This window comes from Heterocephalus glaber, unplaced genomic scaffold (assembly GCF_053883595.1).
Source record: "Heterocephalus glaber isolate CG9 unplaced genomic scaffold, H.glaber_assembly_v1.0 deba00000122, whole genome shotgun sequence".
Lineage (NCBI taxonomy): Eukaryota > Metazoa > Chordata > Mammalia > Rodentia > Bathyergidae > Heterocephalus > Heterocephalus glaber.
In genome coordinates, this window is record NW_028258138.1 from 27,672,669 (window position 1) to 27,693,919 (window position 21,251).

Below are 21,251 nucleotides of genomic sequence, written 5' to 3' on the forward strand. Positions count from 1 at the left end.
ATTTAATGGCAAGTAACCTTAAACCTGTAAGGCTCAGAGTTGATGAAGCAAAAGGTAATAATATTGATTAATATTGAAAATAGGTAAAAATGGGCCTTAGTCAACCACAAATATAAAATTAAAATAATATTTTAAATGTTTTGAAAATCTAAACAATATTCATTTCCTCAGAGTAGTCATAGAATTTTTAGGTTTTGTGTTACTGATACTTGGCTTCTTGTGTCACAATGAGAGTGGTAAAAATTTTTTTTCTAGTTGTATGAAGTAGATGGAAGGAGAAATAATAACTTACATTATCATATAGTAAAAATTAAATACTTTTGTGATGATAGCATGCTTGTACTACATTTGATTTTATTTTACAGTATAAAGTTTTTTCACTTTTGTTTTTTATAATTCTGATAATATAAAAAATCCATATACATATAGGTATAAAAAAGGCTTATCTTGAAAGATCTGCAGCTGTGAATTTTTCCGATGAAGATAAGTAACAAGTTGTAATTGCTGTCTGTATCTTATATCATTGGCTCTAGTATGAATATTTCAGTGAAGCACTAGGAAAGAAAAAAATATATGTATGTTGCCTTGTGAGTGTTGTAGGATTTAGTAATTCTCAATGATCATGATTATTTTTAAAAAAGGGAAAAGAAGTAGTGAGGAGATAAGAAGTTTTGGTATATGGGAGAAGACAAGAAAAACTACATCTAAACGGTATTGAAGTCACTATCTGTTTTGCTTTAGGCCTGTTTGTGTAACATATTCTAAAGGATGCTGAAAGGTAATAATTTGTGGTGAAAGTGTTAGTGTCCTTAACACAGTGCTGGGTGGTTTAACTATTAATCAGACATACCACGGAGAATAAAGAATTAGAATTAGGGATTAGATAGGTTTTAGCATGGCTTTGCTGTGGAAAAGCAGTGAAATGGACAAGTCATTTAATGTTTTGGGGGTTCAGTTTGTTTTGTAAAATAAGGAGGTTGGGCCTGAATGACAATTTGGTGCTCCTCAACTCTGTAAGAATCAGCACTACTTTGAAAGTGAGGTTTTATTTTTAAATGCATTGAGTATCAGGATGCATAGAATTTAAGGCTGGGAAGATGTTCCTTATGATTTTTTGAGCTTGGCATTTAATATTTTACAGCAAAGTTTTTAGTTTAACATAATTGAACTTGTACTAGATAGGGTTAATAGGCTAGAACAAAAGGTCAAAGCATAAGGCATTAGGCTTAATTAAGGGAGAGCAGGAGTGGCAGGAGTGTGTGACAGTTAAATGGGTTTCCCACAGACTAATGTCGGTTACAGTGCAACCATGCCTCAACTTAAGTGGGTTATTTTGTGCAAAGGGCAGCAGTGATTAGCAGTTTGACATGCCAGACACTTCTGGCCAATCCCATCTGTTTTAGAGGTTAAAAAAGCACACCTTTATGAGCTGATGGATTGATTTGTGAGCCCGTCTGGTAAAGATTAGAAGTCCAAGGCCAGTGCAGTAAATGTCAGTTATGGAATATTGTACTTTCTTGGTTGGCTCATTGTTTTAACCGTCAACTGTTTTATAATGGGGGATAACTGCTGTTTATGGAGTCGCATGGAAGATGGGTGGGGGAAACAGGTGAGGGAAGAAACAAAATATTTCCCAGATAAAATTGTTCATTAACATATTCTGTAGCAGGTGTTTCAAGTTTTATGGAGGTTTTTTCCTTTTCACTTGTTCCTTATAGTTGGAGTTGCCTTATTCTTTTATGTTATATGAACAGTATTGTCAGTCCACAATTTAATTGTCATTCAGAATTGAAATGTTTCTTTAGGCACCTCTTTTGCAAGCATATGAGTAGTTTATCTCCATATCAATCTATGTACTTTTAGAAGTGTAATATTTTGTCCATTGACCTCCTGGGGAGAAGGAAAAATAAAAGGGAAATGAAGAGAGGCGCGCACACACACACAAGGTTCTTTTTTTGTTGTTTTTTTTTTTTTCCTGTGGTTAAGTCAGGTGTAGTTACAAAAGGAGACACAAGAGGCCCAGAGAAACATAGTTCATTATACTCCCTGGTCCTAGGAGGCATGGCTTGCCACGCCAGGCAATATGAGAAAGCACCAGCACTGGTCAAGAGGAGCTATGGTGGGCTTAGGCTGTGGCCTTTATTGAATTTCCAGGGAAGGACAGTGCAGGGCATGGTGACCAATATTAGGTTTAGTTTGAATAAACTACAGGTACATAATAACAATAAACTGTAGGCATATAGTAGCTTTAAATAATCCATCAGTATATAAGCTCTGAGATGTAGGGATGGTTCCTAATTTGTTTGGTACTTGCCCACTAGCTGATGTGAAGGCCAAAGAATATTACCTCCACAGTTGCATGGGCCAGATGGAAGCATTGTGCTTTGGACTGATCAGTTTGCATATCAAAGGCAGCTGGGGCTGAGCCCTTTGCTGTCTCCAAGAATTGGCTAGCCCCCAAAGGTGCAGTATCTACCCAGCCATCATAATATGCTTAAAAATATAAAATGTAAAGTATAAATTTAAAACTATAGACAATAAGCACACATGGATACTTGCTTTGAGGTGGAATTTACAATAATCACCTGAGATTGAATTGTTTGAACCGGAACTTGAACTTACTTCTTTCTTCATTGAAAATGTAATGTCTAGTTGGTGTAAAATTGCATTTTACTAACTCAACTAAAGGTAACTATTTTCTATGGTTAACTTGTTCTTGTGTTCCTTGATATATTCTGAGGTTTTGAGGAATATACATTGTCTGCTATAATTTATGGTAATTTCTGTTAATATATTTCCTTTTACTAATGTAGTATTATTGGATTTGAGACATCACAAGCATGTTCCTCTAAGCAAGTTAGTTGAACTACGTGTAAGTTATAAAAGTAAAAGCAGAAACTCTTAATATGCTTAAAATATCCTGTTTGTAATTGTTTTCCTAAAACTATAGCTTTGTAGCCTGATTTTAGTGCTTAGAAAGTTTTATGAAACAGTGAAGAAATAGTAACCTTATTTTGTTTTAATTTTAAATGCTATTAGGATATAGAATTATTTTTGAATTTATTTAGGCAGATTGATTTTAATGAGAAAACCACAGTATGTGATGAACTTACTTAAATATGTACTCTTAATAGTGTGTGTGTGTGTATATATATATATATATATATATAAATTTAATGTGTGGTATTTGTATGATATATTTGAAATAGAGCTGTCTGCACCTGTTGATTGCATTAGGTATTTGGAATCTCCTGATGAGGGAAAGAGAAGATGCTTCCACAGTTTTAAGTGGATCATTTCTCCTCAGTAAATTGCTTACATTCTGCTTTTTTTGTATTCTGTGACCTTGCAGTCAGTGACTTCAGCCCAGAATAGTTTCAAAGTCATGTAAATGAATGCAATTAAGGTATTGCTTATCATCTTACATAGTTCAGATGGAACCTTGTTGGATAGAGAGGTTTGTTTGCTTTATGAGGAAGGTCAAAATAAGGTTAAGTTTTATTACATAAAATGATTCGGTAATGTTTTTATTTAGCTGCTGAAAAAGTAGTGTCCTAATCAGAAATGATAATGCTTTTTTTTTTCCTCAATCACTTGGAGTTCTCTTCAGGGTTTTTTGTTTGTTTGTTTTGTTTTGTTTTGTTTTGTTTTGTTTCTGTCTTTTTGTTTATTTTGTTTTGTCTTCTCTCCAGTTATAAACTATTTTAAAGAGATGCCTTCTGTCCATTTTTAAGCACTTGGGGACATTCTGCTCTTAGTTATGATTCAAGGTGTCTGATTTATACATGTGTTTGACAGACAATCACTCTGGTGTTACTGATGTCTGTAGAGTTCCTGTTAGTGTCCAATTACCATCCCAGTTGGAGCAGGACCTCAGACAATGAATGGGACTTGAGGCTCAACTCACATGAGCAGAAGGGAGACCTGCCACAGAGTCGGTTGTCTGTGGGGTTGAGCACTGACATAGGTACTAGGAGTCTTCCTCATGAAAAACTGAGAGGGAGTCATGAGTGAGTGTGGATGTGTAGCAGTAATTGAGACAAGTATTCTTCACTGAACTTGGTTCATATAACTCGTCTTTCATCTTATGGTATTAGTTTTACTTAAATGTGTTACATTAATTGAATTTAACAGAGATTTACTGAGCATCAGCCATATGCTTTCCATCGTGGTGCATATTAGGAGATTCAAAGAAGAATGGGAGACCAACACTAAGCATGATACACAGAAAGCGACGTAGAAGCATAGAGGTTGAAGAATATGCTTAGCTGGGATGTTGGGGAACCACCAGTCTTAAGAAATTTGGTACCTGTATATGATTTTAGGGAGACTGAAGGGCCTTAGTAAAATCAAGTGATAATGAAAAATAGTTACTTTTCTTTGGGAGGTTAGAATTCATGTTTATGGGTTTATTCTAGTCAAAGGTATAATCTTTGAGAACTGATCATAGGTTATGGGTTAGGAATTGGGGGTTCAAGCAGGGTAAGGCAGATGTAAGTGCAGTGGCTGATATAAATGGAATGCGTTTGTGTCTTTCTCCATCACCAGCTAGTTTCTGTGTTTGTTGGCCTATTGATCAATATAAAGTTTCTTCAACCATTGTAGTATCAAAGTGTAGGCTATGTCTCAGGCTTACCAAAACGTTTTTCCTAAGTGTAGACTTTCCCATATGTCAGTATCATTCTATATCTAGGATGGCTCTCATTCTTAGTTTAATGTTTTCTGTTCCTGTTTGCCAGAGGGAAAATGAGGTATTTCAAACTTTGCGATGACATCAAATAATTCTAATACCCTTTCTCCCAGAATCCTAGATGGAAATTTCTCTTTATCTTTGACATTAACTTCTCATATCTTTGAGAATAGGTGACAGTCTTTATGGTAGTGTAATGATAAATATTTATTAAATTATATTTTTGTAAATAATTCTGAAGTACCGGTTGTTTCATTAGATGTGGCCAACAGCTATGTTCAAGGAAAGCATGTATGAGAATACTTTTTACCTTGCAATACATCTTTTTTGTTGTTTTCTGAGATAACTTATTTTAATTAGTAGGTTGAGAATTCTGCTTAAACATGTTGTGCAATTCTTTGAGTTATACACTTGAAGTAACATATTTCTCTTAATTTTCAGGGAGTATTTAGATTGTGAGCTATTTCAGAACTTTATTCTCAGAACTCATTATTTTAATGTTTGGGAGAAAAACATCTAGAAGCTATTATATTTTGTTTCATTGTTCCATTTTTTTAACAATGTAGTCAAGCCTTTCCAGTGATAGGGAAGTAAGACTTTTATATTATATTGTTAGTAATTTTTCTTTAACTTTCAGGTATTGATAAGCTAGCTTGACATTTGTCACAGAGAAGGGAAATATATTTTAGTCTTGATAAATCTGAATTTTGTGTAAGCAAGTAAAAACTGGCTTAATAAACTAGTTTTATTTATTCTAATCATGTAAGGCATTTGCATTTTACTTATATCGAAAAGACTAAGAATTTTAAAGACTACCTTCATTTGAGATATTTAATGTTTTCATTTATTTAAGGCAATATAAATTATATGAAACATTCAGACATTCTTAAAATTGTTTCTGCCCATGAAAGCTCTAACTTCTAATGCGGAGATCAGCTGCTACCTATATTTCCTTTAGTCCATCATCGGGATCCACAGACATACTTAACCAGGACACCTAGCTCTGCCTGAACATTCATCTTCTGAGTTCTCTCTGCATTATCACTGTGCTTAGACTGGTGTAGCTTTATAATTGATTTGCTTGTAGACCTTGTGAAATATGGTATTATTACTAGGAAGGAAAGATGTCATAAAAACCATTAGTTGATAGATTCATATAGTATGCTTTTGAATTTGTACCTTGTGTTAACCTGCGTGGACAGCTATAACAAAATACCATAGATTAGGTGGCTTATAAACAACAGGAATTTATTTCTCACAAGTCTGAATGTGGGGAAGTTTAAGAACATGAGGCAGTAGATTCAGTTCTGGTGAGGGCTTTCATATTCTGTCTATAATCTTACATAGCAGAAGGAGTCAGGGAGCTCCTGGGGCCCCTTTTATAGGACTTTAATCCTGTTTATGAGGACACTGAACTCATGACGTAATCCATAAAGGCCCACCTTTATATATGCTAACATCGGGGATTAAGTTTCAGTGTATGAATTTTGGAAGTATGCAAACATTGAGCCCTAACATACCCTAGAGACCTCCTGTAGATACCCCAGCCAATTAGGCCAAAGTCGGTGTTGAACAAAATTTCTTCAGTCTGTATACAGAGTTTCTTTCTTAATGTAAAACTTTATACCTCTCTTGTGTCTTTTGTTTTCCTCTTTAAAAATTTCTGCCTGCTATCTTACTTGAAATAGGAACAGATCAAAGGATATGTAAATACATTAAAACAATGTATTTGTTAAGGTTGTAGTGGATAGGCCAAATCCTTTGAATATGTATTTAGTTTATTAATGGAATATTCATAAAGAAAAACACAAATCAGTTTTACAATTTTCTTAAACACTTGTCAAGCTTGTATGAATTTTCAGAATTGGATGAATATAATTTTTTTCTGTTCTGCAGCATATTGTATTGAACTTTTAAAATGGAAATTCTGTCTTTATGTTCAAGATTATTCACTATTGGCAAAGCAACATTTTCTTTTTCCTCTTTTCAGTTACAGGAAAAGTAATAGGAAATAAGGAATTTAAATAAGCAAATTAAGATTATAAAGGAACTTGTAAAAAAGCCTAAATATAAGTTAAATTCAATTTTTACTATATATACTTTATAAAAGAAATTATTAAGAGCTACGTTTTGTGGTATTTAGTTATCTTTTTAAGTTGAAGATAAGAATTAACTGTTACAATTAAATATTCAAAGATATAAACTTTCAGGCCTTATTATAAAGAGGTCACTCAATTATCCCTTAATGAAAATTCATCATATAATCTCAAAATTAAGAGTATGTTTGAAGAGCATGGTTACTATTATTAAAAAGAAAGTAGTTGAATTAAGTAGATACATTCTCTTATATATTCAGAATAGCAATTGATTTTAAGTAATTCTTTTGAAAGTATATAATAATGTATAGGGTCCTTTAAAATTATTTTTTAATAATCTTTTTACTGAAATATAACTTCAGATAGTCAAACCCAATTACTTGTGAGCTCAGTGAATTTTTTGCAGTAATTCCAGTTATTGTATTTAAGTATGCCCATGAGTTTCTGTTAAGGGTGAAAAACATTCTTACAGCATTTGTTGGGATGTTACACATGATTTAAAGTTAATCTAGTGACCATAGAATGCTTTTTTCTTAGCTTTTTAGTGTAACCTTTCTTCATCTCACTTAATGTGATTTGGAGATTATCATGCTTTCTTTTTATGCCAAAACTGTATGAAATGAGCATAGTACACCCCACCCCCACCCCCATCCGGAATGCGTGCTAAGACCCTCACTGGATCCCTGAAGCTGCATATAGTACTGGTCTCTCTCTATATCATATCCTTTTGCCTAAACAGATATAAATGTAATGCCTTATGTACCTAAACTTTTCCAGTTTGAGAGGCAACAGCAAACCTAACAGAAAATTTTTGTCTTTAAAATTTCTCAGATAGATTTTTTTCTTAGTATCCATCTTAGCAACCTCAGCATATGGGTTTTTTCTTATCTTACTAAGTAGAGGACTTTTCACTTAAAGGAAACACTTTATGATGTCTTTAGTGTATCCAGATTGCTAAAATCACCGAATCACAACTCTTATACTTTGGGGTCATTATTATTAAGTAAAGTAAGCATTACTTGAACACAAGCACTGTGGTACTATGACAGTGGATCTGATAATTGAGAGGAACACTAGTAACTAATGGGCAGGGAGCATATACAGTGTTGATACACTACACAGAGGAATGATTCATATCCCAAGTAGAATAGAATGACATGGAATAAGATTTCAGTATGCTTGGTGTGCCGTTAAAAACTTGTGTTTATTTTTGGAATTTTCCATTTAACTGAACATAGGGAAGCAAAACTCCAGATAAATGGAAAGTATTGAATCAACCCTCATTATTGGTTCTAGGACCCTCCTATGGAAATGTACAGTTGCTCACATCCCTTATATACAGTGGTATAATATTCCATGTAACTTATTAATTTTCCTTTATATCTCCAAATTACTTATGGTACCTTATACCTAAATGCTGTGTAAGTAGCTGTTAAACTTTTATTTAGGGAATACTCTAATGACAGGAGAGAAGAGTCTCTATATGTTCAAGACATGCACATATTTTTCCCAAATATTTTTGATTCAAGTTAAATCCATAAATGCAGAACTCACAGATAGGGAGGGCTCATTGTGTTTCTCTTTTACATACTCTGTAGACAGTGAGAGCAGCTATTGTCACAGCTACAGTTTAACAATAGCTTGAAAAATGCGGGCCTTAGAGTCCTAAGATTTATATTTGAGCCATGGCTGTCCAAAGGGACTATTAGCAAATCATTTAACCTGTGCTTCAGTTTTTTGATCTCTAAAATAAGATCATTTTACATTGCACATTATGCTGCACATATAAGGAAATAACATAAAGTACATTGTCATCAGTGTACTATTATAAAAAGATAACATGCAGTTGACAATGTTAATTTGAATGTTTTTTGAAAGAAAAGTTTTAGGATAATTATCGTTTTGCTCAATAGCACATCTTCCAAATTGGAACCTTTTCTTCCACACATTTTCCTTTATTCTTTGTTTTAACTTCTAAGAACTTTCACAAAATCTAGTCTATACTTTTGAATTCCTTTGAAGTTTGAAACAGTTAATACCTGCCACCTGCTGATCCAGTTATCTGCTCCCTTCAACTCTCCTCTTGCCATACTCATTTACTTATTATGTTTATTTGCTTTTATTTTAGTTTCACAAAGATCTAGACCAGTATAGGGTTAGGAGCTGTAGTTTCTGAGTTTGTTTGCTCTATGAAGCAAAATCGTACCTCGGAGTCAGTAAGAATATTCATTTTCTTTCTCCCATGGAAAAGTTTTTAGAGAAAACATTATAATGGCATATAGACTTGATTTTCCTCTCATCATATGACAGTTATAGGGTTTAAAAGCAATTTTTGCCGACATTATCCAGATTAAAAATTGTTTTTGGAATAAAAGTTTGGAAGTAACTCACCATATATGGAACTACTCAAGATGCATGCCCTTAACTACTATTTGAATTTCAAGGTTTGTAGTTTTGCTGAGTGCAAGAAAATAAAAGGCCCTGTGCCAGTTCTTACTGGACTAAGATTTATTTTAAAGTATTAACATTTCCTCAGTTTTTTGATAGTTAAAAAGCCCTGAAGATTTTCCTTCAAAATGTTTTAACAAAAAAGCCCTGAAGATTTTCCTTCAAAATGTTTTAACAGGTTTTATTCCAGTGAGAAAAATCCAAGGTGTTTATATCCTGGTGGTAACAGAAGCAATTTATTTGGTGAATTTGCCTATAGAAATTACCAGAGGCTAGACTACCCTAGGAATATATTCTTACCCAGAAAGTCTAGTGTGGTTGGCAAGGATTTGTAATTATATTTGTGTCTTTAGCATAGCGCAGAATGTGTATTTGACCAGTGAATTATAAACCGACTGTCCGTTTTTTATGAAACAAGTAGGAGACTGCCTGACCAAGGCCATTGTGACCCTGAAGGCTTTACTGGGTAGTATTTGTGGAATGCATTACGGAAACAAACTGACCTGAGTTGGAATCCCAGATCATCTACCTCTTACCTCCAAGTTACTCAACACCTGTGAGCCTTATCTATAAAGTCGATAATTAATTTAATAGATAATTAATGAGATAATATTTAATAGATAATTAATGAGATAATATGTAACTTAGCTCTGTCATCAGTAACTGATACTTGTGTCTGCTTTATAAAAGCTAATCATAGCAACTAGAGATAATCCACTAGTTTTAAAACATATCTCATGTTGCGAGTCCTCATTAGAGTATAGCAGTATATTTGAGGCTGCTCACTTTGAGTCAAAGCAATTTTACAGCTACATGGATTGAAGTGGATAAGGACTGATGTACTGTAGTGTGATGGTTTTGATCAAGACTAGGTGATCTTGGTGTAAATCCTAACTCTGTCACTTACTTTTTGAAAGTTGGTTTTGGGCAAACCACCTTATCCATTTTCTAATTGATAAAATGGGAATAATTTTTTAAGGCTGTTTTGAGAATTGTAGGAATTAAACGTTAACATTTAATACGATTCCTGATACATAGTATATAGTAAATTTTAATCCGTTTATGACAAAGATTGAATTTTTTTGAATTTTTACATGGAATTCATGAATGTTACATAGAAAAATTGAAGGAACAAGAATCAGAAGAGAACGTGTTTCAATATGTCCCACTGTGGGGATTCCAAAAATGGATCACTAGGCATTGAAAGGCTAATTTCTTATGAGAATATGTACTAAATTTATTATTGATGTAATTAGTAATATTAGAATTAATTATTTTATTAAATAATTTTATTTGGGTAGTGTTTATACAGTTTGTTATTGAGGTAAAGTATTGCAGATTTGTTAGTTTTAATTTTTCAGCTTTTCATATGGACCATTATTTACAGAAACCATATTCTCAATCTGAATAGTCAAAGGCTTTTTTATATTTTTAAAAAACAGATTATTACATCACATAACTCTTTGACAATCTGTGGCTTTACACTTTTAATCCAGGCTTAATTAATGGAGCTGCTTTCCCTCCTGTAGAGGAAGAGGCGAAAAGGAGCAGGAGGGGGTAAAGACTGCACCCAAAACCAACATATAGCCAGCCCTAAGATGACCATATATCCCCTCTGGACTGAAGCCTTCAGTAAAGTAGATTCAACGGCTGTCTTAAAGTTTTGCCAAGAAAATAGTATTCCTTTTGTTTACTACTGGAGAATATGGTGAGAAGATTATTTTTTTGGTACCGGGGATCGAACTTGGAACCTTCCACTTGCGAGGCAGGCGGCAGAACCACTGAGCTAAACGCCCGGTCCTGGTGAGAAGATTTTTAAAGTAAATCTCTACTTTTTTCAGTGACTTTAAGTAATTTTTTTCTCAGAGCCATAACTCATCCAAGTAAGTTTTCAAAAATGACAGCTGATTTAAATTATAGTAGCTGATTAATTATAGATATTAAGTATAGAGTTAAGTATACCTGATAGTAATTTTTAAAAATATTTTCTAGTTGGCTCTATTATGTCCAGAGTAAATTATTTGATGGCATGAGGACTTTATAAATTTAAAAGAATTTTCAGATTTATAAGATATGAGAAGGCATAGTGGTATACTAGGCCATTGTAGTGAGAATTTGAACTGTTCTAGTTTTAAATGGTTATAAATTTAGCCTTGTTACTAACTAATCATTTGACTTTGAATTAAAAAAATCACACTCCCTTGACTCAAAGTTAGCTCTTTGACTCAAACCATCACTGACTCACTCTACCTCCAATCTAGCTTTACTTTCAGCGATGGAGAGGATCATCTCAAATGAATGATAGTGTTCCCTGACTGCATTCTCCTGTCTGTACACAGACAGAAGAAATGTATTTATCTTGTTAACTTTAATTCATCATCTTCTGAGCTGATTTGGCCTTGGGGCTTCCCCTTCTTTCTGTTTGCCTTCCTCCCTCCTCTCTCTGTTCTTTGGATGGGCATTTTGTTAGGCATGTCATGGTTTGCAGCCTGATTTTCCTATTTAAGTTATTTCAGACTCTACAGTTGGACTTCATTGGCTTTGGATATATGTTTATTTTCAGTTCTTAATTAAGAACTGCCACACTATTTTTATCATTATTCCTGTGAGAAAATATGAAGTATCTTGTTTTATTGCCATACAATATGTTCCCTAGGCAAGCGTCATTAAAAAAGGGAAAAATACCTGATGTCCATCAGGTCAATGAATCTATCTTCATTTTTGTTTGATGTAATGCATCACAGGAAGGTAAATTAATTGAAAAATTTTCTGTTAATTAAAATTGCTTCAATTTACCTGAATTTTTCATGTTAAGTAATTTTTGCCAAATGACTATCATAAGACAGTTCTGAAATTTTCAGTAGTTTAGTAAATATTTACATTAGTTTTGAGACCAAAGTGATGGTAGATAATGAATTAGCTTTATTCTTTGATTGGACAAGCTATACATTTTTTTTTTCCGTACTGGGGATCGAACTCAGGACCTTGTGCTTTCGAGGCAGGCGGCAGAACCACTGAGCTAAATCCCCAGCCCTGAAGCTATACATTTTTATCTGCATGTCTGCTTTCAGGTCATAAGAAAGAACCTGTACTTCTTTATATATACTTTTGTTTTTATTTTTCAAAAAAGAGAATAAGGAAAATCTGTTGTCTAGCAGTTAGCATATGTTCTTGGGTGAAAATTTTTGAGATGCTTTCCCAAACAAGATTCTTGTCAAAGTATGATTTGTCACAAAGTAGATGCTTATTTTTTATTATGTAACACTCAGTGTAACTAGACTTGTACTTGATAATCCTTTATCCAAAATGGCTGGATTATAAGTGTTACTGATTTAAAGATATTTGGATTTTGGAATATTTTCATAGACCTTACAGATTGAGCATCCCTAATCTAAAAATCCAGAATCAGAAATGCTCCAAAATCATGTCAGTGCTCAAAAAGTTTCAGATTTTAGAGCATTTTGTATTTCAAATTTTGAAGTTAAGGATGTCCAACAATTTTGAATTATGAGGCAAAACATTAAAATGATCTTTCAGGAATCTGCCACCTAACACGGAATCAGAACCACGCAAGTACTGTCCATATTGCTTCTGTGAGATTGCATCTCTGTCTTTGCTCCTGCTCCTCTCCCCAAACCCTCACTACTTTCTTCCATTTTGTGTTAACTTACTTTCTTTGTAAGACCACTGTTTGTTCACGTGGATACTTAAATAAGTTATTTAATGTTGTACTTTTATAAAAGTTTGTGAAAGTGGTGATATTCTATATTCTCCTGAGACTTGCTTTTTCATTTATCATTTTAAAAACTGTTCTATACTGTTTATGTAGTTAGAATTTATTTCTGGTTAATATTTCATTGTGTGAATGATGAATGATAAGAATGATGACCTTCTGTGAATGGTCATGTGGATTTTTGTTGTTGAGTACTTTTGTTTGTTTTGTTTTTGATGTGTCTATACTGTTGTCTTAATCATACACACATATATATTATGTACTTATAAATAATAGACTGTACAGTAAAACCTTGGCTTCCCAGCATAATTCATTCCAGAAACATTCTTATAATCCAAAGTACTTCTATGTCAAAGAGAATTTCCCCATAAGAAATAATGGAAACTCAGGTGATTCATTCCACAACTTAAAAGTATTTATATAAAATTGATCACAATACTGCAACATAATACAGAATAATAAAGAAAATATAAATACAAAGAGAAATCAACAAAATAATCTCCACTTAAGTTTGAGAACCTTCCTGGCTAGTGTGAAGGAGACAAGAGAGGAGGGTTATTGGGTAGGATGACTTTTATTAAAGGAATCACTGCTGTTGGCTCAATGGAATCTTTCTTTTCAGGCAACTTTGACAAGAAACCTATCTAGTGACACTTGCTTTTGCCTCCCTTTGAGGATTTTGTGGAAATGTGACATGGCATTGTCCTTAAACACATTCATTGCTTACACTGCTACAGCCTTATTCATCTGTGCTTTTCTACATAATTTTGCAGTTTCCCACATTTTGTGTATCTCCCTAATCTCCTTTGAAGTGAGGGATTGCTTCACCTTTTTCTTCTCCTCCTCCTTTGCAGATGAGATCTCCTGCAAAACCTCTTGCTGTGGGGAGATGATTATCTACAGTCCTGGAGGGGGAAGGGAGAGAGAGAGGGAAAGATGGAGGGAGAGAGGAAGGGAAGGAGGGAGGAAGACACAGAGGCAGACAGATACAAGAGGAAGAACTGTTGGCTCTGTTGTGGGCTTGTGACATTCAGCATCAAGTACTACTAGTAAATCTATCAAGGTAAAATTTATTAGCAGTTTGCTCGTTTATCTTGTGGAACACTCACAGAACAAGTTTGCAGTCGGAGATTTTTATGTGTGTGTATATATCTATATCTGTATCTATATCATATGTATAGCTATTATAAGCGTGGCTGTTTTTAACATTCTTTTATGTATATTCTGGTGCCCATGTGCAAGACCCTAGGATGTACATTCAAAAGTACAAGTGTAGAGAATGTTCAGTTATATGAGATATGCTAGGCTGTTTTCTGGAATCTTTAGACTGTTGTATCTCACACCAGTAATGTGTCAGAAGCTCCCATTTAGCCACATCCTTGTCAAATCTTGGAATTGTCTGGTTTTTAAACTTTGTCTAACTGAGTGGATTCAAATGTCATCCTATTTTGGCCTTAATTTGCTTTTCTGTGATTGTTTATGAGGTTGAACATCTTTTCATGCGATGTTCACTGCTAGTATATTCTATCATGAAATGAATATTTTATGTGTTATGTCCATTATATACTTAAAACTGTGTATCTAGTACTGTGCATCCAAATATAAAAAGTTTTATAATTTAAAAAGTAATACGCAGGAGAGTACAATGCAGTATTAAAGCTTGGGCTCTACCTCCCTGTACACACCATTTCTTTCATTTCACCATGGGTACCTATCTCATCCTGCTTTGAGCTCTAACACCACTTATAGGTGTCATCCTCTCCACATTTTCAAATAAAATGTTATAGGACAAACAGATATATATTCTAGATACCAAACTTTTTGGCTTTGTGTTTTCAGTGGTACAGTTTGTGATTGTATTTTTCTGAGTAGAATGTTTTAATGTTGATGCAGTTGAATTTATTAGCTTTTTCTTCTGTGTCTAAGAAAACTTTCCCTTATAGAGTTCTTAAAGATATTTTATTTATTTAAAATGTTAAAAACTTGTATTTCTATTTAAAACTTTAATCCCTCTGTAGTTTTTTTATATGTTAAATAGTAAGGATCCAATTTTTTTCCCTCAAATGGATCATGAATTGTTTTAGTGTTATTGAATGACTCTCTTTTTCTTTAGTGATCTGCAGTGTAACTTGTGACACATATTTTCTCTATGTGTGAGTGTTTTGTTCAGCAGTCAGTTTTTTTGTCTTCTTTCCAGGTGTGTGTGAAGTTTTAGAGCTTTGTAATGAGTCTTGATATCTGTTAGGGCAAGTCCTGTATTATTTTCTTGTTGTGGTTGGATGGTGTCTTTGTGATGGAGTTTTGCTGCTCCAGTGAGGTGTAGAATAACATAAAGCTTTTAAAATTTTAATTGGATTTGCATTAAATGCATTTGTTCAATTTAAGACGAATTGTCATTTAAGTCTTTATCATCAATGTGGTATGTCATTTCATTTGTTTAGATTGTTTAGGTTTTGTATTTCAAAGAATTTTCTCTATATAGAACAGGCAGCATTTACAAGTTACTTTTATTGCTTAGTTATGTTTTGTTCCTAAGTGCTTTAAATGTGATTTTCTGTTTGTAAATGGTATGTAAAAATGCAGTTACTTTTTTTATTACCACGTATTTGTAGTGCAGGGTTACACTCCTTGTGGGAAATTGGTACATGTACATAATACATTTTAATTCCTTTTATTGTCTCCTTTACCTTGTCTCCCTCCATCTCCTTATCCCCAAAGTTATCTGATTTAGCTGATTACCAATAAATTGTTGAGATAAATATGAGACAAGCTTAAAACAAATAAGTAAAATTAAAGCTCTAAGTTTTACTCTGAAATACTTTTGATGTTTTAATACAAATAATTTTTACAAGTTCATCAAGATATAATTCACATACCATAAAATTTGCACATTTCAAATTTTCAGTTCATTAATTTTGATTTTGATTTTTACATAGGTGTGGAATCAACACCATGTAATTTTTAAGTTTCATGACCCTAAAAAAGGAACCCTGTATCGATTGTCAATCCCCGTTCTTGTCCTTTCACCTCCCCAGCTGTAAGCAACCACTGATCTTTGTGTCTCTATTAATTTGCCTATTCTGAACATTCTGCATAAATGGACTCTTACAGTACATGGGTTTTGATGACTACCTTTTTTCACTCAGCATAATAAGGTTCATCTGTCTATGTTATTGTAGCATGTATTAGTACTTCATCTCTTCTTACAGCTAAATACTTTCGTATGGATTTATATTTTATTTACTCATCTGTTTATGGATGCATAGGGAGTTTCCAACTTTTGGCTATTATGAATAATGCCGTTATGAGCATGCCAGTTTTGTGGGCATACCTTTTCATTTCCGATCTGCATATACCTAGTAGTGGAGTATGTAATTTTTTAAAGAACTATTTAACTGTTTTCCATAGCAGCTGTAACATATATTACCACCAGCAGTGTATGAAAGGTGAACAGTCTACTGTTAAGTCTACTTTTGCATTCTTCAAAGAGTAATTGTAATGCATTAGGTTTATCTTAGTGTTTTGAATCAGATTCATTTTAAAGCAATTTATGATGCTGTATGAAGTAATATCTTTTTCAGTTTTTGCAGCTTGGGTTATAATTTACATAGCATGCAATTCACCCACTCTAAATGTTCATTTTTATGATTTTTGAATCACTTTATTCAGATATGCAAACATTACCACACTCCAGTTTTAGAACATTTTGATCACCCCAGTGAGATTCCTTCATGCTTATTATTGTCAGTTTCTATTTTCTTCTCTTGCCCCTGAAGATTATCTACTTTCTTTACCTACAACTCAGCTTTTCTAGGGATTTCATATACAAATAAAATCATACAGTTTAGATGCTTGTGTCTAGCTTCTTTTACTAAGTATTGTTTCAGTATTAAGTATTAAGAAATCAGCCATTCGCATGAATTACTAGTTATTCCTTTTTTTGTTGTTGTTACCACTTTGTGCTTATCTTTTCCCCAGTTGATGGGTATTCGATTTGTTTACAGTTTTGGCTATTATGATTGGTACAGCTGTCATTTACATACAACCTTTGGACACAGTTTTATTTCTGTTAATTATCCATGTGTGCAACTGTTGGGACATTGTGAGCATGCATATATGTGTAACTTTGTGGGAACTGCTAAGCTGTTTTCCAAAATGACTGTGCTGTTTTACATTCTTAAACCAGCAATGTAAGAAGATTTCATTTTTTTCCTGTCCGCCCAAACCTTTCATTTTTTTGCAGTATTTTTTTAAAATTTAGGCCATTCTAATGGGTTTGTAGTAGGATCTCATTGTGTTTTTGTTTGCGTTTGTATAATGGAAAATAATGGTGTGTATTTTTATGGGTTGACTCAACATTTGAATATCACTTTTGGTAAAGTACCTTTAAATCTTCAGTGCATTTAAAATTAGTTTATCTTTTTATTTTTGAGTTATAAGGACTTTAATACATGCCACGTACCATTTCTTTGTCATGTATATGCATTGCATATATTTTCCTCCATTCTGGGACCTATTTTTTATCTAACTGATGTCATTTGAAGATTTGCATGTTCAGTTTTTCATTTTAAAAACTGAATTTTGTTTCTGTTCTTATATTAAATCTTTACCCAACTTAAGTTCACAAGATTTTCTCCACGTTTTGTTGTTTTAGTTCTTCAAATTCAGATTGTGCTCCAACTTGAATTATTATTTTTAGATATTATGAAAGAAAGGTTTATAGTTTTGCTTGCAGATATCCAGTTGTTCCAGAACCATTTATTAGAAAGATTATTCTTTCTCCATTGAGTCGATGGGGCACATTTGTCAAAAATCATGACCCTAAAAGTGAGAGTTTATTCTGGACCTTCTGTTCTATTCCACTATCTATATTTTTGCCTTTATGCCAGCACTATACTTTTGCAGCTACTTTATAGCTAAGTTTTGACATTAGGGAGTTTAAATCCTACAACTTTAATCTTTCTTAAAATTATTTTTTATATTCTTGGTCCTTTATACTCCTGTGTATGTTAGGGCCAATTCTAAAGAGAAACATGAAGAGATTTTAATAGATCACTTTGGAGAGAATTGACAAATCAAGGATACTGAATCTTAAAATCAGTTAAATCTTTGTTCCAAAGAAAAGGACATGGACTGTATATTTATTTTTATTTTCTTTAATTTCATTCAATAGTGTTTTACAGTTTTAAATTTATAAGTTTTGTACTTTAAAAAATTTATTCAACATCTTATATCCTTTTTGTTATTCTAAGTAATTAGAATCCGTTTTTGGAATCCATTTATGTTGCTAGTATAAAAATGAAATGGAATTGATTTTTTTATTTTTATATCTTTGTAAATTTTAATAGATTTTTAAATAGATTCCTTGGAATTCTAAATATACAAGATCATGTTATTTGCATGCAAGTGTAATATTTTTCCTGATCTATTTGTCTTCATATCTCTCGCTTTATTGTCCTGTTAGATAGTGGGTATCGTCACCTTCCTATCTTAGGGGGGAAAGCATTTAGTTTTTCACCATTAGTATGGTATTAGTTATGGGCATTTGTCCCAGAAAGGAAAGGTTAGTTTAATATTGAAGCAATTAATATAATACTTATTAGTAGGATAAAAGGCAGAAACCACATTATCTCAATACAGATTTTTTTTCCCTCACAATAATATTTATACATCTTATTTTGGAGCATGTGGGTTGTATTAAGACCGAAAACTGTAAATTCTTTTTCATAATCTAGAATTATCACTGTTAATATTGTGGCCTTTTTCCTTTCATTATTATATATATGTTTAGTAACATGTGTTACAATAAAACAAATTTTAGCTTATATTTTGTGCTCCTTACTCTAACCGGTGTTCCTTGCTCATACTACGCACTATAGTCATCCAGTTCTTAGAGCATGTAAGTCCTTTTTTTCCTTTGTGGCCTTATCATATGCTATTCCTTCTATTTGAAATTTTTGCGACTAGGTCTTCAGATTACTTAGATATAAATTTCATTTCCTCTGAGAGCTTTTCCTTATCATTTTATGTAAAGTAGCTTCCTCTCTATTTACTTTGTTTTATGCCTCATTCATTTTATTTATTTTCATTTTGGGTTTTTTTTTTTTTTTTGGTTTTGTCTGAATCTTATGGGGAGTGTGATTATCTTGTTCATGTTTTAATCTCAGCACATAATGTCTAGCCTTCCAATTTGTTTCATAGTGCATGTGATTCAAATGAATAGTATCTTGCTTTAACATATTTCAGTTTTTTTACTGTCATTTAATATTCTTCAAAAACATGTATTAATGACTCCACATATTTCTCAACATAATTATGATAAGGTTATTTAAACATTTTATTATCATCATGATTCAAAATACATCTGATAGAGTTAGTGTCACTGACTTGTATATGAAACTAATTTATCCATTTATTAATATAAAAAATCTTGTAAATATCCCATGATGTAGTTTAGTCTACATTATCTTTTGTCAGTTTTTTTGTTTTTTTGGTACCGGGGATTGAACTCGGGTCCTTGAGCTTGTGGAGCAGGCAGCGAAACCACTGAGCTAAATCCCCGGCCCTTTTGTCAGTTTTTGTTATCTCAAAGTGGGCATAATACTATAGTGGAGATCAACCATTAAATAATTTTAGAATGTAGCAAAATATCAGACACAAATTGTGGGCTTGGAATATTTTTAACTCCTTACGTGGGAAACAGAGACCCCTGAAACTATGTAAATTGAGACTGTTGTAGATGGATAGTACCAGAGAAAAGTCAGTGTTTTTTGTTTTAGGTAACTGCCAAGACTCTGAGTTTTGTTTTTTAACTAAAGCTTTGCCAGGATTTGAGTTCCAGATCAGCCTCTTTATTAGCTTTGTGATTTGGGATAACCCAAACTCAATTTCCTTGACTATAAAATTGGGATAATTATAATCACCTCAAAGGATTCTTTTAAAGGTCAAGTATGTAAAAAATTTTAGCATTCTGTTTGACACACAGTAACTGCTCAGTGCAGGATAGTTTTGTTAGCTACAAGGACTCCTAGTCCTGAGAGACTGTAAGAGGAGGTGTAAAAGTTTCTTAGGCTTCAAGGGATCAGCAGACACTGACCAGCTCTATAATTCCTCTAAAGATGCTTACTTTTATTCTTGACAAGAGTTGGTAATTTTCTTCATAGTATATACTTGCTTAGGGATTATTTCATTTCTAGGTACTTATAATGAAAAAGACTTGACCCAAAAAGCAGTATGTTAAAGTCCTATCAAGTTAATCTTTTGACATCAGTTTGTATGTCACTGTAGAATTTTTAAATATAGTCACAATTACTTTCTTGTTCTACCTTTAGAAGAGAAGGTACTGTTGTACAAGGAGGAAAGAAAAACGAATGAGTACAATTCAAGTGGTTCGGTAGTTAATGTTGATAAAGGGGGAGATGGGCTTGCCTTGGGTATAGCTTCCAAGCTTGGGGGGAGGGAGATTTAGGAATCCTAAAATCTTTGTCACATTCTAATATAAATACTAACATAATTACAAAACTGGTTACATTTATGCTCGTGTGAATCAAGTTCTTTTAGTTAAATAGTCAAGAAAAGTGATCGTTTCTTACTCCTATGAAAATTCCATTAGAATGTATAGTCAAGTCTCAATTGGAGGCCTTGGTCAGTGTCTTTTTTCTCCTCTGTAAAATGGGATAATCCCTTGTCTGTTCATTTCACTGATTTATGAAGATCCAATTAGATCAGCTCCATGAACTGGTAAAGCATGTAGCTTACTTAATGTTTGCTCCCATTTGCCCTGTTTGTCCTGCCTACTTAGTAGGTTACTGGTAGAGGTGGCATGATAGTCCAGAACTGCATCTGCAGTATATAGTACCTGTTAGAAGTGTTTGTTTTACACTTATACTTGTGCTAGGAAGTAGACAGTTTTAAATTGTTGCTATTTTCATTCATTAATTTGTTCTGTTAGAAAAAAAAGTATGTTTATTGTTGAAAAACTAGGAAACAGTACATGTTTATTGTAGAGAAATCAGGAAGCATTACATATTTGCTACAGAGAAATCAGGAAGTATAAATCACCAGAAAGGAAAATTAATTACTTGTAATGCAGAGATTAATTTTTATATTTATTTTTGTATAATTTTAAAGAAAAATTCAATTATATTGAACATTAGATTGCTGTTTTTCACTTTATATCCTTCCATACAACTTAGTTTTTTATATAATACTTTGATGGTCACATAAATATAATATTCCATAATTAATTTTTAAAACTAGTTTAATTTTTATTTTGACATTTAAT

At 32.9% G+C, this 21,251-nt stretch overlaps 1 protein-coding gene across 5 annotated transcripts in view; it reads left to right on the plus strand.

Annotated features, from left to right (window-relative positions):
- The window catches only part of LOC110348635 (uncharacterized), a 161,865-nt gene that overhangs the window by 12,328 nt on the left and 128,286 nt on the right, over positions 1–21,251 (plus strand). For 2 of the 5 annotated variants that reach the window (XM_087213826.1, XM_087213819.1), the window contains exon 2: positions 10,764–11,037. The exons of the other annotated variants lie outside the window; for them this stretch is intronic. In XM_087213826.1, the coding sequence (XP_087069952.1) occupies positions 10,764–10,821 (58 nt within the window). In that variant the 3' untranslated portion in view covers positions 10,822–11,037. The remainder of the gene's footprint in view (positions 1–10,763; positions 11,038–21,251) is intronic. 5 annotated transcript variants of the gene reach the window in all.